We start from the raw sequence: 14,052 nt of genomic DNA, 5'->3' as shown, positions 1-14,052 counted from the left end.
AAACTGGCTGAGAGGTCAAAATTTTAACTTTGACCCATATTTCGACTCTTAACATTTGTTTTGTGCTGAAATCAAGTTAAGTTTTGATCCATGTCCAAGGAACCTACATCTAAAATTTCAAGTGTTTAGACTCAAAATTGATGGAGGAGTTTGGTAGAGTTTTCAAAGGTCAAATCGTTGAACTATGACCCCTTGACAGCCAATTTCTGGATGAAAACTGATTAAAAACATTTTCTCAAATCTCAATACCCCTTATGTCAAATCTTGAGTCTATAAACTGAAAATTGACAGAGTAATTTGATAGGGAAATGTAGACACACAGACAATTTCACTTTTATTTTTCCCATCATTCAATGTCTCATTAAAATCAAATCTATGATTCATCTGTTTCATTTTCAACAATACCTTAAAACAGTAACTATGATGAAAGCTTTATGAAGAATAAAACTTGGTGTTTGTGGTTAGAAATACATAGGTAAAATATGGCAGTTCAAAATAAATTAACAAGACAACTTTTTGATATACTTATGGATGAGGTAAAAGTACGTAATTACACAAAAAAATTAGTGAAAATTATCAAATAGAATTTTAATTGAAAATATGAATCAGTCTTGTACATTTCCAATTTTCTATTTGTACGAATGTAGAAAAGAGAACAGAAGAGATAAGTTAGTAAAGTGCGTTTATGCTAATGGAGAATCAGAAATATGATAAACTTGATTTATATTTTCAAATTTGATAATCTTCTCAAATTTTTTATGTAGATATCTTCTTAGATTTTTTACAATGTAAGTTAAATGCAGTTGTTCTTCAATTTAAAAATATTATATACTAAAATGTAAACATGGATTGCTGAGATTTATTTCCTATTATAAATATAAAAGTTAAATTTTAATAAATATTTTTGTTTAACTTTTTTTTTCCAGTACAAATGTTGCTTTATTTAAATTGTTTATTACAAAAGATTTTTTTTTCATGGCTTCCTTCAATTTTACATTATACTTGCTGAACAGATGACTAAAAGTAAGAAGAAACTTGCATTTTCTACATATGCTGGATGTAATGTTTCGATTTTGTAAAAAAAAAAAAAAGAAATTGGTGCAATTTCTGGTATGTGAAAATTGAAAACCTTCATATTTTGCTTAAACCATCCCATGCATAAATGGATATTGTTACTCTGTAAAAAAAAATGTTTAAAAATTACATAATTTAGTTTAATATAATTTTAGTTAAAATGTTTTTTTTTTTTTTTAAATAAATAATGAAATGGACTCTTATCTTTCAACAAAATGTAATGCTTTGAAATTTTTTTCCTAAAAATGACAATGTATAAATGAAATAGAATAATACCTGAGACTTGCCTAAAATATTGTGCAGGAGAAAGTGGTAAAAGGTGAAAATTAGTTGTTCAACAAGTTGTTTGTGATAAGCAACAAAAATGGATAAAATTGAAGTTATGTTTTTAAAATACATAATTACTGAAACTGATGACAGTTTAAAACATTAAAATGGTATTTGGAAGAGTTACCCCCCCCCCCACATGGCTTTCAAAATGTGCACGGGGATGTTAAACTGCACAAGTGTTAAATATTTTTGGACGAAAACATTTTTGTTACGATGTAACAAAAAAATTTATTAAATAATACATTTTCACTATTAAGTGTTTTTGTACAAAAATAATTTGTAAAAAAAAAAATTCAAATTCTAAGAAAAATTTTTGTAATAAAAAATAAAATTTTAAATTTCCAATGCAAAAATGCAAAAATAAAGTTGGATTTTCTTATGAATTGACCTGAAAAAATACACAGAACTGATTTTTGCCCTTCACTACTTTCTTCTGAACTACTACTTGGAGCAAGAAGTGACAAGTCTCAGGTGTTATGCTCCTTTACTTTTAATTCATATATTTTTTTGCTTTTCTCTGCAGCTCATGAATTCAAGTTTTTTTTTTTTTTTTAATTTCAGGTGAGCTCCCAGATGGCGCTGTTGAAGTATTTTTTGTAGACTATGGTAATGTTGAGGTAGTGGCTCGGAATTTGATAAAGGTGACCAAACCAGACTTCATGGAGATGCCAGCACAGGGCATACTCTGCACTCTTGATGGCATTTCTAATGTCCATGGGTACTGGTCCGCAGAACATATAGCCAAGTTTGAAGACCTCGTTCTTGAGCAATTTTTCACTGCAACAGTGAAATCTGTTGGTGCTAATGGCATCCATTCTGTTGAGCTTAGCAAGGAGGGTGAAAATTTTCAAATAAGTCTCGTTTTTGGTCGATTGACCGGCACCTTGTGCCTCGAAGAAGACAGTGATTCTTCATTACGCTCTGTCACTGTTGGTCGTGACAGGACCAATTTGCAGGTCACTGTTGAATCTGATTCTCGTAACAGAACGCCGCCAAAGGGACGGTCATTGACCAAAAATTTGAAGATTAGACGTGATGGTATTCAAGATGCAGATCTTTTGCGTGAGGATGGTGCTTCATCCAGCGATAGCCAGTCATTTGCCTCCTGCAACTCCGATACCAGCATCTGTTACAAAAACTACAAGTTTCCTGTTGGGTCTCAATTGGACGTCTGCATGATCTTTCTCATTAGTCCGAATGAATTCTGGTGCCAACCGATTAGCATGGGGAGCAAACTGAAAAGCCTTATGAAGGAGCTGAATGAGAATCCAGCTGCTACCAGACTTGAATTTGATGGGATCCCGTCCTCAAAGACGCCATGCTTAGCAAAGTTCAGTGATGACCGAATGTGGTATAGGGCTGAAGTGGTTGAAGTGAAACAAGGAAAAGCCGCCGTTTTCTATGTTGACTATGGAAATGCTGAGATACTACCCCTGTCCGAACTTCGGATGGTCCCCTCTCGTTATGCAGAGGTTCCTACATTGGCTGTGAAATGCTGCTTAAATCTGGATCCTAAATCAGTTTGGTCAGATTCACAAATTGACCGTCTACAGGAACTCGCTCTTGATGAGCGTCTCTCTGCAAAAGTTGTCTCTCGTACTGCGGGCACCTATATATTGGAACTATATGAACTGAACACCCACAGAGATTTAGTCTCTCTTATTGAGCATAAAGGTCTTCTGCATCAGCTGCCCATCAATAATGATATGAATCTGCGAGTCAATGTTTCATGGGTCACTAGTCCTGATGACTTTTGGCTTCAAATGGCTAACAACGAACGGCTGTTGGAAAACATGGAGCAAGAGATGCAAGAATATTATAATATTACAACAGACAAGTATACAGCATACCCATCAGTTGGAGCCTATGTTGTAGTACAATTCAGTGAAGATAATGCTTGGTATCGAGCAATTATTGAAGAAGTTTTCGATTCACAAGTCAAAGTATGCTTTGTTGACTTTGGTAATGGAGAAGTCGTCTCCTCAACTAACCTCCGACCATTGATTCCAGTTTTTTGTCAGTGTCCTTGTCAAGCAGTCAGATGTCAACTGCAGGATGTAAAACCCATATCAGTAAAAGGCTGGACTCCAGAGGTGAAAGAGTATCTTGAAAACTTGACTGGTGATCTCATTTGTACATTTAAAAAGCAAACAAAGAATGTGTTTAAAGTCGAAATCCGACAAGACGGTCAGTCCGTTGCTGAAAACATGATTAAAGCTGGTTTGGCAGCTGCTCCGCTCGATGTGAAAGCAGTCCATGCACATGGAGGGAAGCGGTCAACATCATCTCTCATCCGAGGTGTGGCAAACAGTTTTAAAGTTATTGAGGTTTTGCCCAATCAGGTGAAAAGTGTGATGATCTCCCACTGCAATGGTCTCATGGATTTTTGGTGCCAAATGGCCGGCTTCACAGATGAGCTAAATACTATGATGGATGAACTAGCATTTGAATATGATTCGTCAAATATGCGATCCGTTGGCAGTAGACAGTTTTCTCTTGACAGCCCATGTATTGCGAAATATTCTGAAGATGATACATGGTACCGTGCCGTCGTAGTAGAAACGATGGCTGCAAGTTATTCTGTCCAGTTTGTTGATTACGGCAATATAGAGGAGGTAAACCCTGCTAATATGCGACAGATGAGCAGTAAGTTCATGCGCCTACCAAAACTAGCTGTACCATGCAAATGTTATGGAATCCGTTCCAGTTCTGCTACTCGAGATGATGCATTCACTGAACTAGTACTTGAAAAAACCATGACTGCTCGTTTTATGAATGCACACCCTACAGATGGTGTGTATGAGGTAGAACTCCTGCTAGATGATGGCACACCTGTCCTAGAATCATTAGAATTATCCGCACCGGATACAAGTGACACTAAGGTGCGAAGTAGACTTCAAATTCCTGTCATTCCAGTGGAATCGAAATTGGCCCGAGGGCACTCCAAAATTGGATCTGTGTGTTTTGCTTATTCTCCAGACCATTTTTATATCCATTTTGAAGAGGATGATGACAAAATTGATGAAGTAAGTGAAATGCTGAATGCAGAATATTCACAGGACAAATGGACTAACAAATATCTCCCCTGTATTGAACAAGGAATGATGTGCTGTGCAAAATATTCAGTGGATGACCAATGGTATCGGGCATGTATCCTTGCAAAGAATGGAGATACTGTTTCTGTTTGCTTTATAGACTATGGTAATTCTGAAAATGTCTCTCCACAAAATTTAAGGCCTCTACTGGACGTCTTTTTCTATATGCCTGCGTTAGCTTATAAATTTGGTCTTGCAGGAATTTTGCCAATCGAAACTGAATGGCCTCAAGAAGTCTGTGATTTATTTGAACCGATAGTTGTTGGAGAGACATGGACTGTAAGACACCTTGGAAATAACGAGTGTCTTTTAATGAATGATGAGAACGGCTTTAACGTACTGGATCATCTCGTCAAATCTGGCTATGCCACTTCTGAACATATGAAGGCATTCCCAGAAACTTCCAGGGTTTTGTCACCTTTGAAAGTCTACCATGATGTGATATTTGAAAACCTACAAGACTCGTCTCCACAGAGTCGCTCTCTATCTGATATTTTGTTTCTTCCGGATATCTTTTCAAATGTGGATGTGCCTTCAGATGAAGTTGAATGCAGCATCACACATTTGACCAAAAGCTCACAACCTGGCATCTTCTATTTGCGACTTGCTTCTCAAGACGAAAAGTATTCCGAATTGCTATTGACACTCTGCAACAAGTTAACGAATTACAAGAACCCTGTAGTGGAAGTCAATCATATTTGTTGTGTTTATTTATCAGAAAATAATATGTGTCGAGGGGTCATTACTTCAGTTGATAAATCTCTGGTAGGACAAGTAGATATAAAAGTGATCGACTCTGGTCTCTATCTCCGAGATGTACCAGTTTCTAACATCCGTGGTATTTCTGATGAAGCAGTCGCCATTCCACCCCTTGCTTATCCATGTATCTTGGAAGACTCTTTAAATTGGAATAAACGCCAGAGAAGTCGTTTTGACTTGTTAACGAAAGGACGTTGTCTTACAGTCAAATTTAAGTCTACTTCAAGACCATATACTGTTGAACTGCATGATGAATTTGGGGATAAAATATCTGATGCCATCAATGGAAGACTGACCAAAATAAACAAGGAATCGAATGATGATGAAAGTAAGTTATAAGAAATTAACATTTTGTTTTTTATAAATTTAACATGTTTTTTTAAATTTTTTTTTATTGCTGGTTTTAGTTCGGAAACACATTTTTTCTTTCTCTAGCATGTATCAAAACTCTGCAATAAGAAAAATGGGCCTTGTTAAAATTTTCACTTGCACTTTTGGTTCAAACTATTTTTTCATAGTGAAAATGATTAGCAAAAAGATTGTCATAATAGGAAGAATTCTCATGTGTTATGGCATGATAGCGATCTATATATGTAAGATACTGCTGATTATCACGGGTACATAGACATTATACACTCATGCATCTTTTTTTTTTTTTTTGTAACCTAGGTCATTGATGCTGTGAAAATCAGCTGTTTGAAAACTTTAGTTTTCAAAAGTTTTATTTAAACAAAATAAAGACAGAAAACAGATTTTTTTGTAACCTAGGTCATTGATGCTGTGAAAATCAGCTGTTTGAAAACTTTAGTTTTCAAAAGTTTTATTTAAACAGAATAAAGACAGAAAACTGAAATACAGGTGTATGAGAGAAAGATTCAGAAGGAATGAATTGGAGTAAGGTGGGGGGGGGGCTCTTACATATTTAAACAAATTAATTTTTAGTCATCTGTGTAGACTATCCCTCTCTTTCTCCCCCCTAACCCAGACAGGAGAGCAATGTTTTGTGTCTGTTTTGTTTGGTTGCATACCTCAGAGAAAGCTCTCTTCTTAGCGGAAGTCATGTGATTTCAGATTTTTGCTTTTTGCTGTCTAATATAATAATAATAGAATCTTTTAGAAATTTTTTATAGTAAATGATAATAGAGCAATTAACTGGAATGTGGAAGCAGACTAGAAAATTCACATGTACAACATCTAGAATATTCCTAATCACAGTATTTCAAACAAAACAGAATTGAGCTACATTCGGTGTGAATTATCCCCCCCCCCCCAAGAAACGCTCCAAACTGTACAACTCTTATACATTTTTAGTTTCAATTTCCAAACGCAAAATTCGATCAAAATGTAACTTGTATGGCCTTCTCCATTATTGTTTCCAGTAAATTACAAATTGTAAACAGAAATGTTGTTTATTCGTGCAAGAATCGATTAAATCCTGGAAAAGTTGCCAATTATAAACATTGGTGTAATGGATGTTCCTTTACTCGTTTGTACAAAGTTATAAGATTATAAAGAATACTATTTTAAGAGTCTACATAATGAAATTGATAGGCAGGTCACAGGAAAGGTTTACCTAAATATGCATTGTTACTACAAAAAACAAATGTCAACCAGATTGACAAACTATATAAACTCTATTCATATAAAGCAGACATAACACTTGTGTTCAGGATACTCTTCTAAACAGCATTCACCTGGAATGGGTTGACCCAGCTCCATCCTTGCCACTGCCTCCTTCATAAAAGCTGATGATTTGAAGTGGATGTTCCGATTTCAAACTCTGTAGATTCAGCGGCTCAGGTTGGGATTCAGGTCGTCTTTAACCGTCATTTGTCAGGTTTTTGTTTTACTACATCACTTTTTCCAACCATGTAGTGTAGTTGTGGCAATTGGTTATTATATGAATTCTCCTGGTTTACAGCTAATGTAGATGTCTTGTGAGGATGACTTATTGGAGGGAGTTAATTTTGCAGCAGAAACATGGTGTTTGAGAAGTGCTGCTGTCAAATGCTGCACAGGCAGTGGTAATCAAGTTTTCAATCACCTAACCTCTCCCACTCTTATTGGCCAGGACTTGCTAGCATAAAAGAAGATTGTTCGCACCAACAATTTAATAGATTCTTACTTTGGTGCTGTGTCTCATCTGGGATCTTGACCAGAGCCTGCAATTGAGTTGGCGAAAGTCAGTCAATTTGTGCTTTGATGTCAGTTCTACATTGACCTATATATATATATATATATATATATATATATATATATATATATCTTTGTGTAAAAATTATGCATCCTGTTTCCACTACATTTCATTTAATTAAATGTTTTTGAATTTTGAAACTCCGCTGCTAATCAAATGTGGGCTATATTTAGGTGAATGCAAAGGGAGGGAGTAAAAAGGAGGTGGAAGCTTTTTGTGAAAATTCAAATACTTTCAATTTTTGTGAGATTAACAATCTGTCATGAACATTGATAAATAGTCCACAAATCTCAGTGTATCTAGAATATTTTTTTTAAAGAATATTTAGTGGGGCATAATATGGCCACAACCTCTCATTTAAAAATTCAATTATTTCAGATTTATATGAAATTTGATTCATAATATTTAAACACCAGTTAACAAGATTCTCTGAATTTCAATGTTTTGAAACATATTGCGCATTAAATGTTACTGATTTTTTCTAGAATCAGTCGTGCAATTAATTTGGATCAAAATTAGAATAAAAATTCTAGACAAGGTTTAATATCATAACTTCATTTTAATCTTTGTAAGAGATATAAAAGTTCTGTTCAAGTAATTTATTTTATCCATCCTAGAACTGGGATTCTTCCAGTTTGTGCGTATGTATGTATGTATGTATATATATATATATATATATATATATATATATATATATATATATATATATATATATATATATATATATATATATAAAATAAAATAAAAATTACAATAAGTTTACCAAGGTAATCAAAATGGTAAACTTAAAATATATTATAAATATTAAAGAGTTAATATTTACAAGTAAAGTAATCTCAACCAGATGTAAAAGCTCAATAAAACAGAAAAGGAAATAGAACTTATAATATGAACAAATGATTAATAAAACATGTTAAAAGACACATATATATATATATATATATATATATATATATATATATATATAAGTTCAAACACTACTATCACTAAATTAAAAAAATTTAATGTTTAAAGCTATAAAATATGTATATATTTCAGGCAGGACTTTGTAGTTCAGTGGTAAAACACCAGACTACAGACAATGTAGTTGTGGGTTCGATTCTTGTTAGTCAAGCTATGTTGATGACTACTAGTTAACAAGAAACATGTGTCCATGGATAACTTTTATGTATCTAAAAATATATTATAAATCAACCCTACTAAATCCTATGAATAAATATTCAAAAACAAAGGCCTTTTTCTAAACTACTGGATTTGGCATTAAATAACCCGAAAAGGGTTGATATGCCTTTAAACAAAAATAAACAAACAAACGTATTATAAAAATGCGTTCTGTGAAAGCAAATTCCCAGTCGGGAAATTCATCTTGATTTCATCTTTTTGGACACTCGCATCCCTCATGAAAACTGTCATTATCAGTTAATTCTAACATGACTTTCAATGTTGCTTAAACAACTTTCACCAACCATTTGTTTTCCCTTAATTTATGCAAAGCCCACAAGATAACATCTGTTGACACTGTGTCAAAAGTTTTCTCCAGATCCACAAAAAACAGGTTTCAATTTTTATCAAGATACTTCTCTTGTATTTGCCTTTGGATGAATATAGCATCGGTGATAATCTGTTGCACCTAAAACCAATCCATGCTTATCGGACTTCTTTGCTGCTCAATTGTTTTCTCAACCACTTTCAATACCTGATCCATCAAGCCTTCTTTTATCCAGAGTTTCTCTTTTACCCTTGTAACAGCAGCCTGGACATTTTGTAGTTTTTAACTAGTTTAACCTTACTGTCATCAGTACCATTATGACATTATTATTGCACCTACCTGTCATAACCGCTTTGTTCTGGGAGCGTGTTTGCATTGAGGTCCAAGAATGAAATTGACAATGTCACACTATTTCTTTCTCAATTCTTACCTTATTGTCATTCTGAATGCACTTCTCTCCAACTATATATAATGATGATTTTCTCTTGATTGGAACGTCTTGTCAGACGAGTGCCACTCCCTCATACACTTAAAGTCCATGAGCTCAAAAATGACTTCCATCGCCACAGGACCATTTTAATAGACAAATGCCTGAGGGAGTATCTCTATACACATGATGTTAGAGTCTTAGCTTTGTACGACAGCTAAGTCTCTCTCTCGGTTAAAAATGTTGAGATCCAGCAACAAGCAAGAGCAAGATAGCCAGCAACAAGTTAAACTGCAGACCAGCTTAATGCGGGTACTGGTCTTTCGCTTTATGGTTTTTTTAAATCAGATTTGCTTCTAGAAAGGTTGCCTTCACAACGGCTTACGGGAGCCCTCTCCACCCCAACACACACATACAAACACATACGTTGCTAGTTAGCCGTTGACCCTGAGAAAAGGTTCATTCATATACATACATACATACGTACGTACAGGGTGACCCCCCCCCCCAAAAAAAAAAAAACGGGCTCCAACTCTAATTAGGTCCCGTTTCTTAGTGTTTTGTCCGAATGAAATGAAACTTTGGCCATAACTAGTTTATTATATTCAAAACATCACATCAAAACTCTAGGGTCTTTGGCCTTTTTTTTTTTCTCTCCATTCTACAGCATATGTTCTAGATGGTCTCCATTTAGCTTTTATTTTTTTTGGGGGGGTCACCCTGTATATATATAAAATTTTATTTATATATATATATATATATATATATATATATATATAAAATTTTATTTTCTACTCTCCCTCCATTACATACCTCATTTCCTCTACCTCATCTGCTTATCTCCTATGTTTCAGTTTCTATTCCTTATTTTCCCAAGCTATAATCTGCACGTTTTCCTCTTATTAAATATCCCTGGTGCCTTGCCATATGACCCACTCCTTCTGCTTTGGAATTATGTGATCCCACTCCTATCCTGTTTCACTACCCCCCCCCCCCGGAATTTTTTCCCATTTCTAAACTGAAATGTATTTAAAATTGGTGTTGTCTCCCTTACCATTACCATTGTAATGCTGTTTTTTTTCTCCTCTTATGGTAAGTAGCATTTAGCTTTGAAATGCCATGGCCTAAAAAGTCCCCCCCCCCCGCCTTCTTTCCCCTTTTACTCATTGTAATCGCCTTCTTTATTGACATGATAATGTAATAAAGTCTTAATTTAACTTTAATTATCTCCCTTTTATCATTGCTTTTCTTAATGTGTAGAGCTTCATCTATTCAGACAGGTTAGTCCTTTCATTCCGATAAAACCCATTTTTTCAAGTCAATTTTTCATATATTTGTTTTTGTCATCCATATTTTCTTTGTATTATAGTTGGGAACCCAGCTTTCTCAGCTTCCACCTTGGCTGAAGAGTTGGGGATGGTGAGCAAATTCATATAGATTTGCCATTGTCCACTCACATCCCTGATTTGTTTTTTATGTTATATAAATTATAGTGGGTCGTAAACTTTTGTTTTTCTATTTTTTTATATCTTCCAAACAACAAATTATTAGAACTTTTCAATATCATTTCTTTTGCATCCTCAGTGTACTTTTTTTTTTTTTTTTTTTTTTTTTTTACAAATATACGATTTTTAGTACACTTGTACATATTTTGAACTATTTTAAAAAATATACTTGAAAAACAAAATAATTAAATGATAGTGAAAAAGCTTGGACCAAAAAGAACATTTAAAAAATTCTTGTTGATAAATATTCTTTGGAATTTCCTTCTCATAAAATTGAATATTTCATATTTTACTGTATTTTCTTTTTTGCTTTATGTAATAAGTAATCGAGGGTAAACTCCTTTTATTTTGTCTTTACAATATGTAAAACTATTACTTGTATAGATAAAAGTTATGCAGTAAAATAACACTGAACAGTTAAGGTTTTTCAAAATCTATGTTGCAAACGAAAGAAATGTACAATGATGATTATGTGGAAAAAAAAAGTAATTTTTCATTCTGTTTGAAATTTTGATGTGATTTAAAAATCCATTTCAACCATATTGATGAGGAATCATTTTGTTTTCTAGGTTTGCTCAGGCCTTTTCATGTGTTGCAACATGAGACTTTGGGAATTTACATTTCTCATATTGTCACCCCTGAAGATTTTTGGTGCCAGCCCGAAGAAAGTATTGTCATTCTTAATCAACTTAAAAAAGAAATGCGAGATTGCTGCATCCAAGGGGCCGGTCAGGATGAAATTGAAAACTCCAGAGATGATCTCAAAGCAGGCACTTTGTGTATTGTACGTTTCACAAAAGATGACCAATTCTATCGCGGTAAAATTCAGTCGTTAAAAAGATTTAGCTGTGATGTTTTATTTGTTGACTATGGTTACACCGAAACAGTGGAGAAAAAAAGTATCTGGCCGATGCAGCCAAAATTTTTAGACCTTCCTGCTCAAGCATTTGAGTGCCGTCTTGCCAGTATCCAGAGCAAAGGTGGTTCCTGGTCCAAAAACTCTCTGGAGGTCTTCCAAAACTTGTGTTTAAATCAACTCCTGACGGCCCATGTGATTACAAGTTTGCAGCATCCGGATGGCACTGGCTATGTAATAGACTTACTACTCAAGCAACAAAATGTAGCCGATCTGCTTATAGAGCAAAATGTAGCAGAGACGTTCTCTAAAGTTGAATTGTTTGACAATGTCTTTGTCGAGCGATCCATTATTGACGCATTAGCTAATATGCACTCACTATCGAATCCGAAAGTCTTACAAAAAGGCGAATGTCCAAGAATTCAAGTCTGCCACATTGAATCCTCTCAAAAGTTCTGGGTACAACTACTAAGTAAAGTGCCTCTGCTTGAACACCTGGGAAACCTCTTGACTGAGGTTTATGAGAATGTAACATCAAAGCCAGCTTCCATCGCGGACTTAAAAACAGGGATGATTTGTGCTGTGATAAATTCTCCAATTGGATACTCTTATCGTGGTTGTGTGCAAAATGTTTCCGATGACAATCATACTTGCTCAATCCTTAATATCGATACTGGCATTACAGAAACTGTCGAGTGTTGTTGTTTGAAAGTATTATATCCATGTTTCATGGATATTTCACGCCACGCCTTTCAATGTGGATTATTTACCCCAGATAATGAAAATGTTCTGTTAACAAAAGGATGGTAAGTATTGGTGCACTTTATTTTTTTCAATTTAATTTGCATTATTTGGATTATTCAGACCATGGTTCTCATTTTTGATGCTATTTTCACATTTCCATCTATGTAACAATCCAACCTTTTTCAGGTGAATCTTGGGAAACCTGGTGATATGTATAGAATTTTGCACAGAATCTTATATTTAGTCCAGGGGAGGGGGGGGGAGGGATATCTTGCTGTCGTTCCATTAATTATGATTGGATCTAAATGTTGAGTAATTGGTAACTTTATTCTTAGTATTGCCAATACTGTAGATTGAACCTTCAACCTCAAAAAGACTATCCCTTAGAATTTAAAATATATTTAGTATGTTTATCCCTTGCCCCAGAATTCTCACATATTGAAAAAAAAATGCATGTAGATCGGTATCGTTTTAAACCTTGATCCTTCGGCCGACAAATATTGAAAAATTGGCCAAAAACATTCATTCCTTCACCCTCAACTGGGCAATTTTGTACAATTTATTTATTTGCAGACTGTTATCCTCATCTATGAGGATAAATAAAATAAATAAATAAATAAAAATAAAAGTATTTCATCAATTTACATAATTTTTGGAGTATGATATTTTTTGTTTTATCTCAGATATGTACATCATACAAACTTTATTTTTGCTTGTTAATATCAAGGAAATTCTAGACAGGAACCCTTTTATCTGTTGTGCCACGGATCTTTGTGATTGTGCATAAAACCTTTGCAATGACATAAATATAATAGAAAATATTATCAGTAGGTAACATTTGGTGGTTACAGTTATTTCTTATAGGATTAGCGAATCTCTCGATGGAGGCTTCTTTTCTAGGGCAATTGCTCTTGACATATCAAAAGCCTTTGATAGGGTATAACATCAGCTATGGTATAGCTGGAAATGTCTTGTCAATTATTAAATCATTTCTCTCTGAGTTCATATGAGTAGCAGTTGATGGGTAGAAATCAGAAGCTCATAGTATTAATGCTGGACTCCCTCAGGGGTCCATCCTGAGTCCAACTTTTTTCCTGATCTACATTAATGATTTTCTAAAACACATCCTTAGATCATTTGTAAATATTTTTGCTGACAACACTACCATCTATGGCAGCACATCAAAGGCTGTAAACGACCAAGTTCTCTCTGATCTTGAGCATCTAGTACAATGGTGAAAAAGTGGCTGGTTACTTTTAATGCATCTAAAACCAAGCTTTTGTCTTTACATCATCACCGTTCTGATCCCCATCTGGCATCAATTGAAATGAATGGCTCTCGTCTTGGGGAGGCTCCATCTTTTGACAAGCTTCTGGACTTGACCTTTACTCCTGATCTAAGATGGAATATGGACATCAAATCTGTTGCCAAGGTTGCTGGTAAAATGATGGGATCCTTCTATCGATCCAGTAGATATCTATCTGCTGATGTAATACTCTACCTATATAAGAGCCAGATACGTTCAAGTATGGAGTATTGCTGTCACATCTGGGCAGGAGCTGCTAGGAAGACCTTATCC

At 34.6% G+C, this 14,052-nt stretch overlaps 1 protein-coding gene across 3 annotated transcripts in view; it reads left to right on the top strand.

Annotated features, from left to right (window-relative positions):
- Positions 1 to 14,052, top strand: part of LOC145288052 (uncharacterized) — a 72,587-nt gene that overhangs the window by 14,320 nt on the left and 44,215 nt on the right. For all 3 annotated transcript variants that reach the window (XM_080136084.1, XM_080136083.1, XM_080136085.1), the window contains exons 4-5: positions 1,966 to 5,586; positions 11,443 to 12,535. In XM_080136084.1, coding sequence (XP_079992210.1) covers positions 1,966 to 5,586; positions 11,443 to 12,535 — 4,714 coding nt within the window. The remainder of the gene's footprint in view (positions 1 to 1,965; positions 5,587 to 11,442; positions 12,536 to 14,052) is intronic.

This window comes from Euprymna scolopes, chromosome 11 (genome assembly GCF_053919585.1).
Source record: "Euprymna scolopes isolate OS-2025 chromosome 11, ASM5391958v1, whole genome shotgun sequence".
NCBI classification, from domain to species: Eukaryota; Metazoa; Mollusca; class Cephalopoda; order Sepiida; family Sepiolidae; genus Euprymna; species Euprymna scolopes.
The sequence above is the reverse complement of the archived record's forward strand: the minus strand, read 5'-3'. Positions and strand labels throughout refer to the sequence as shown.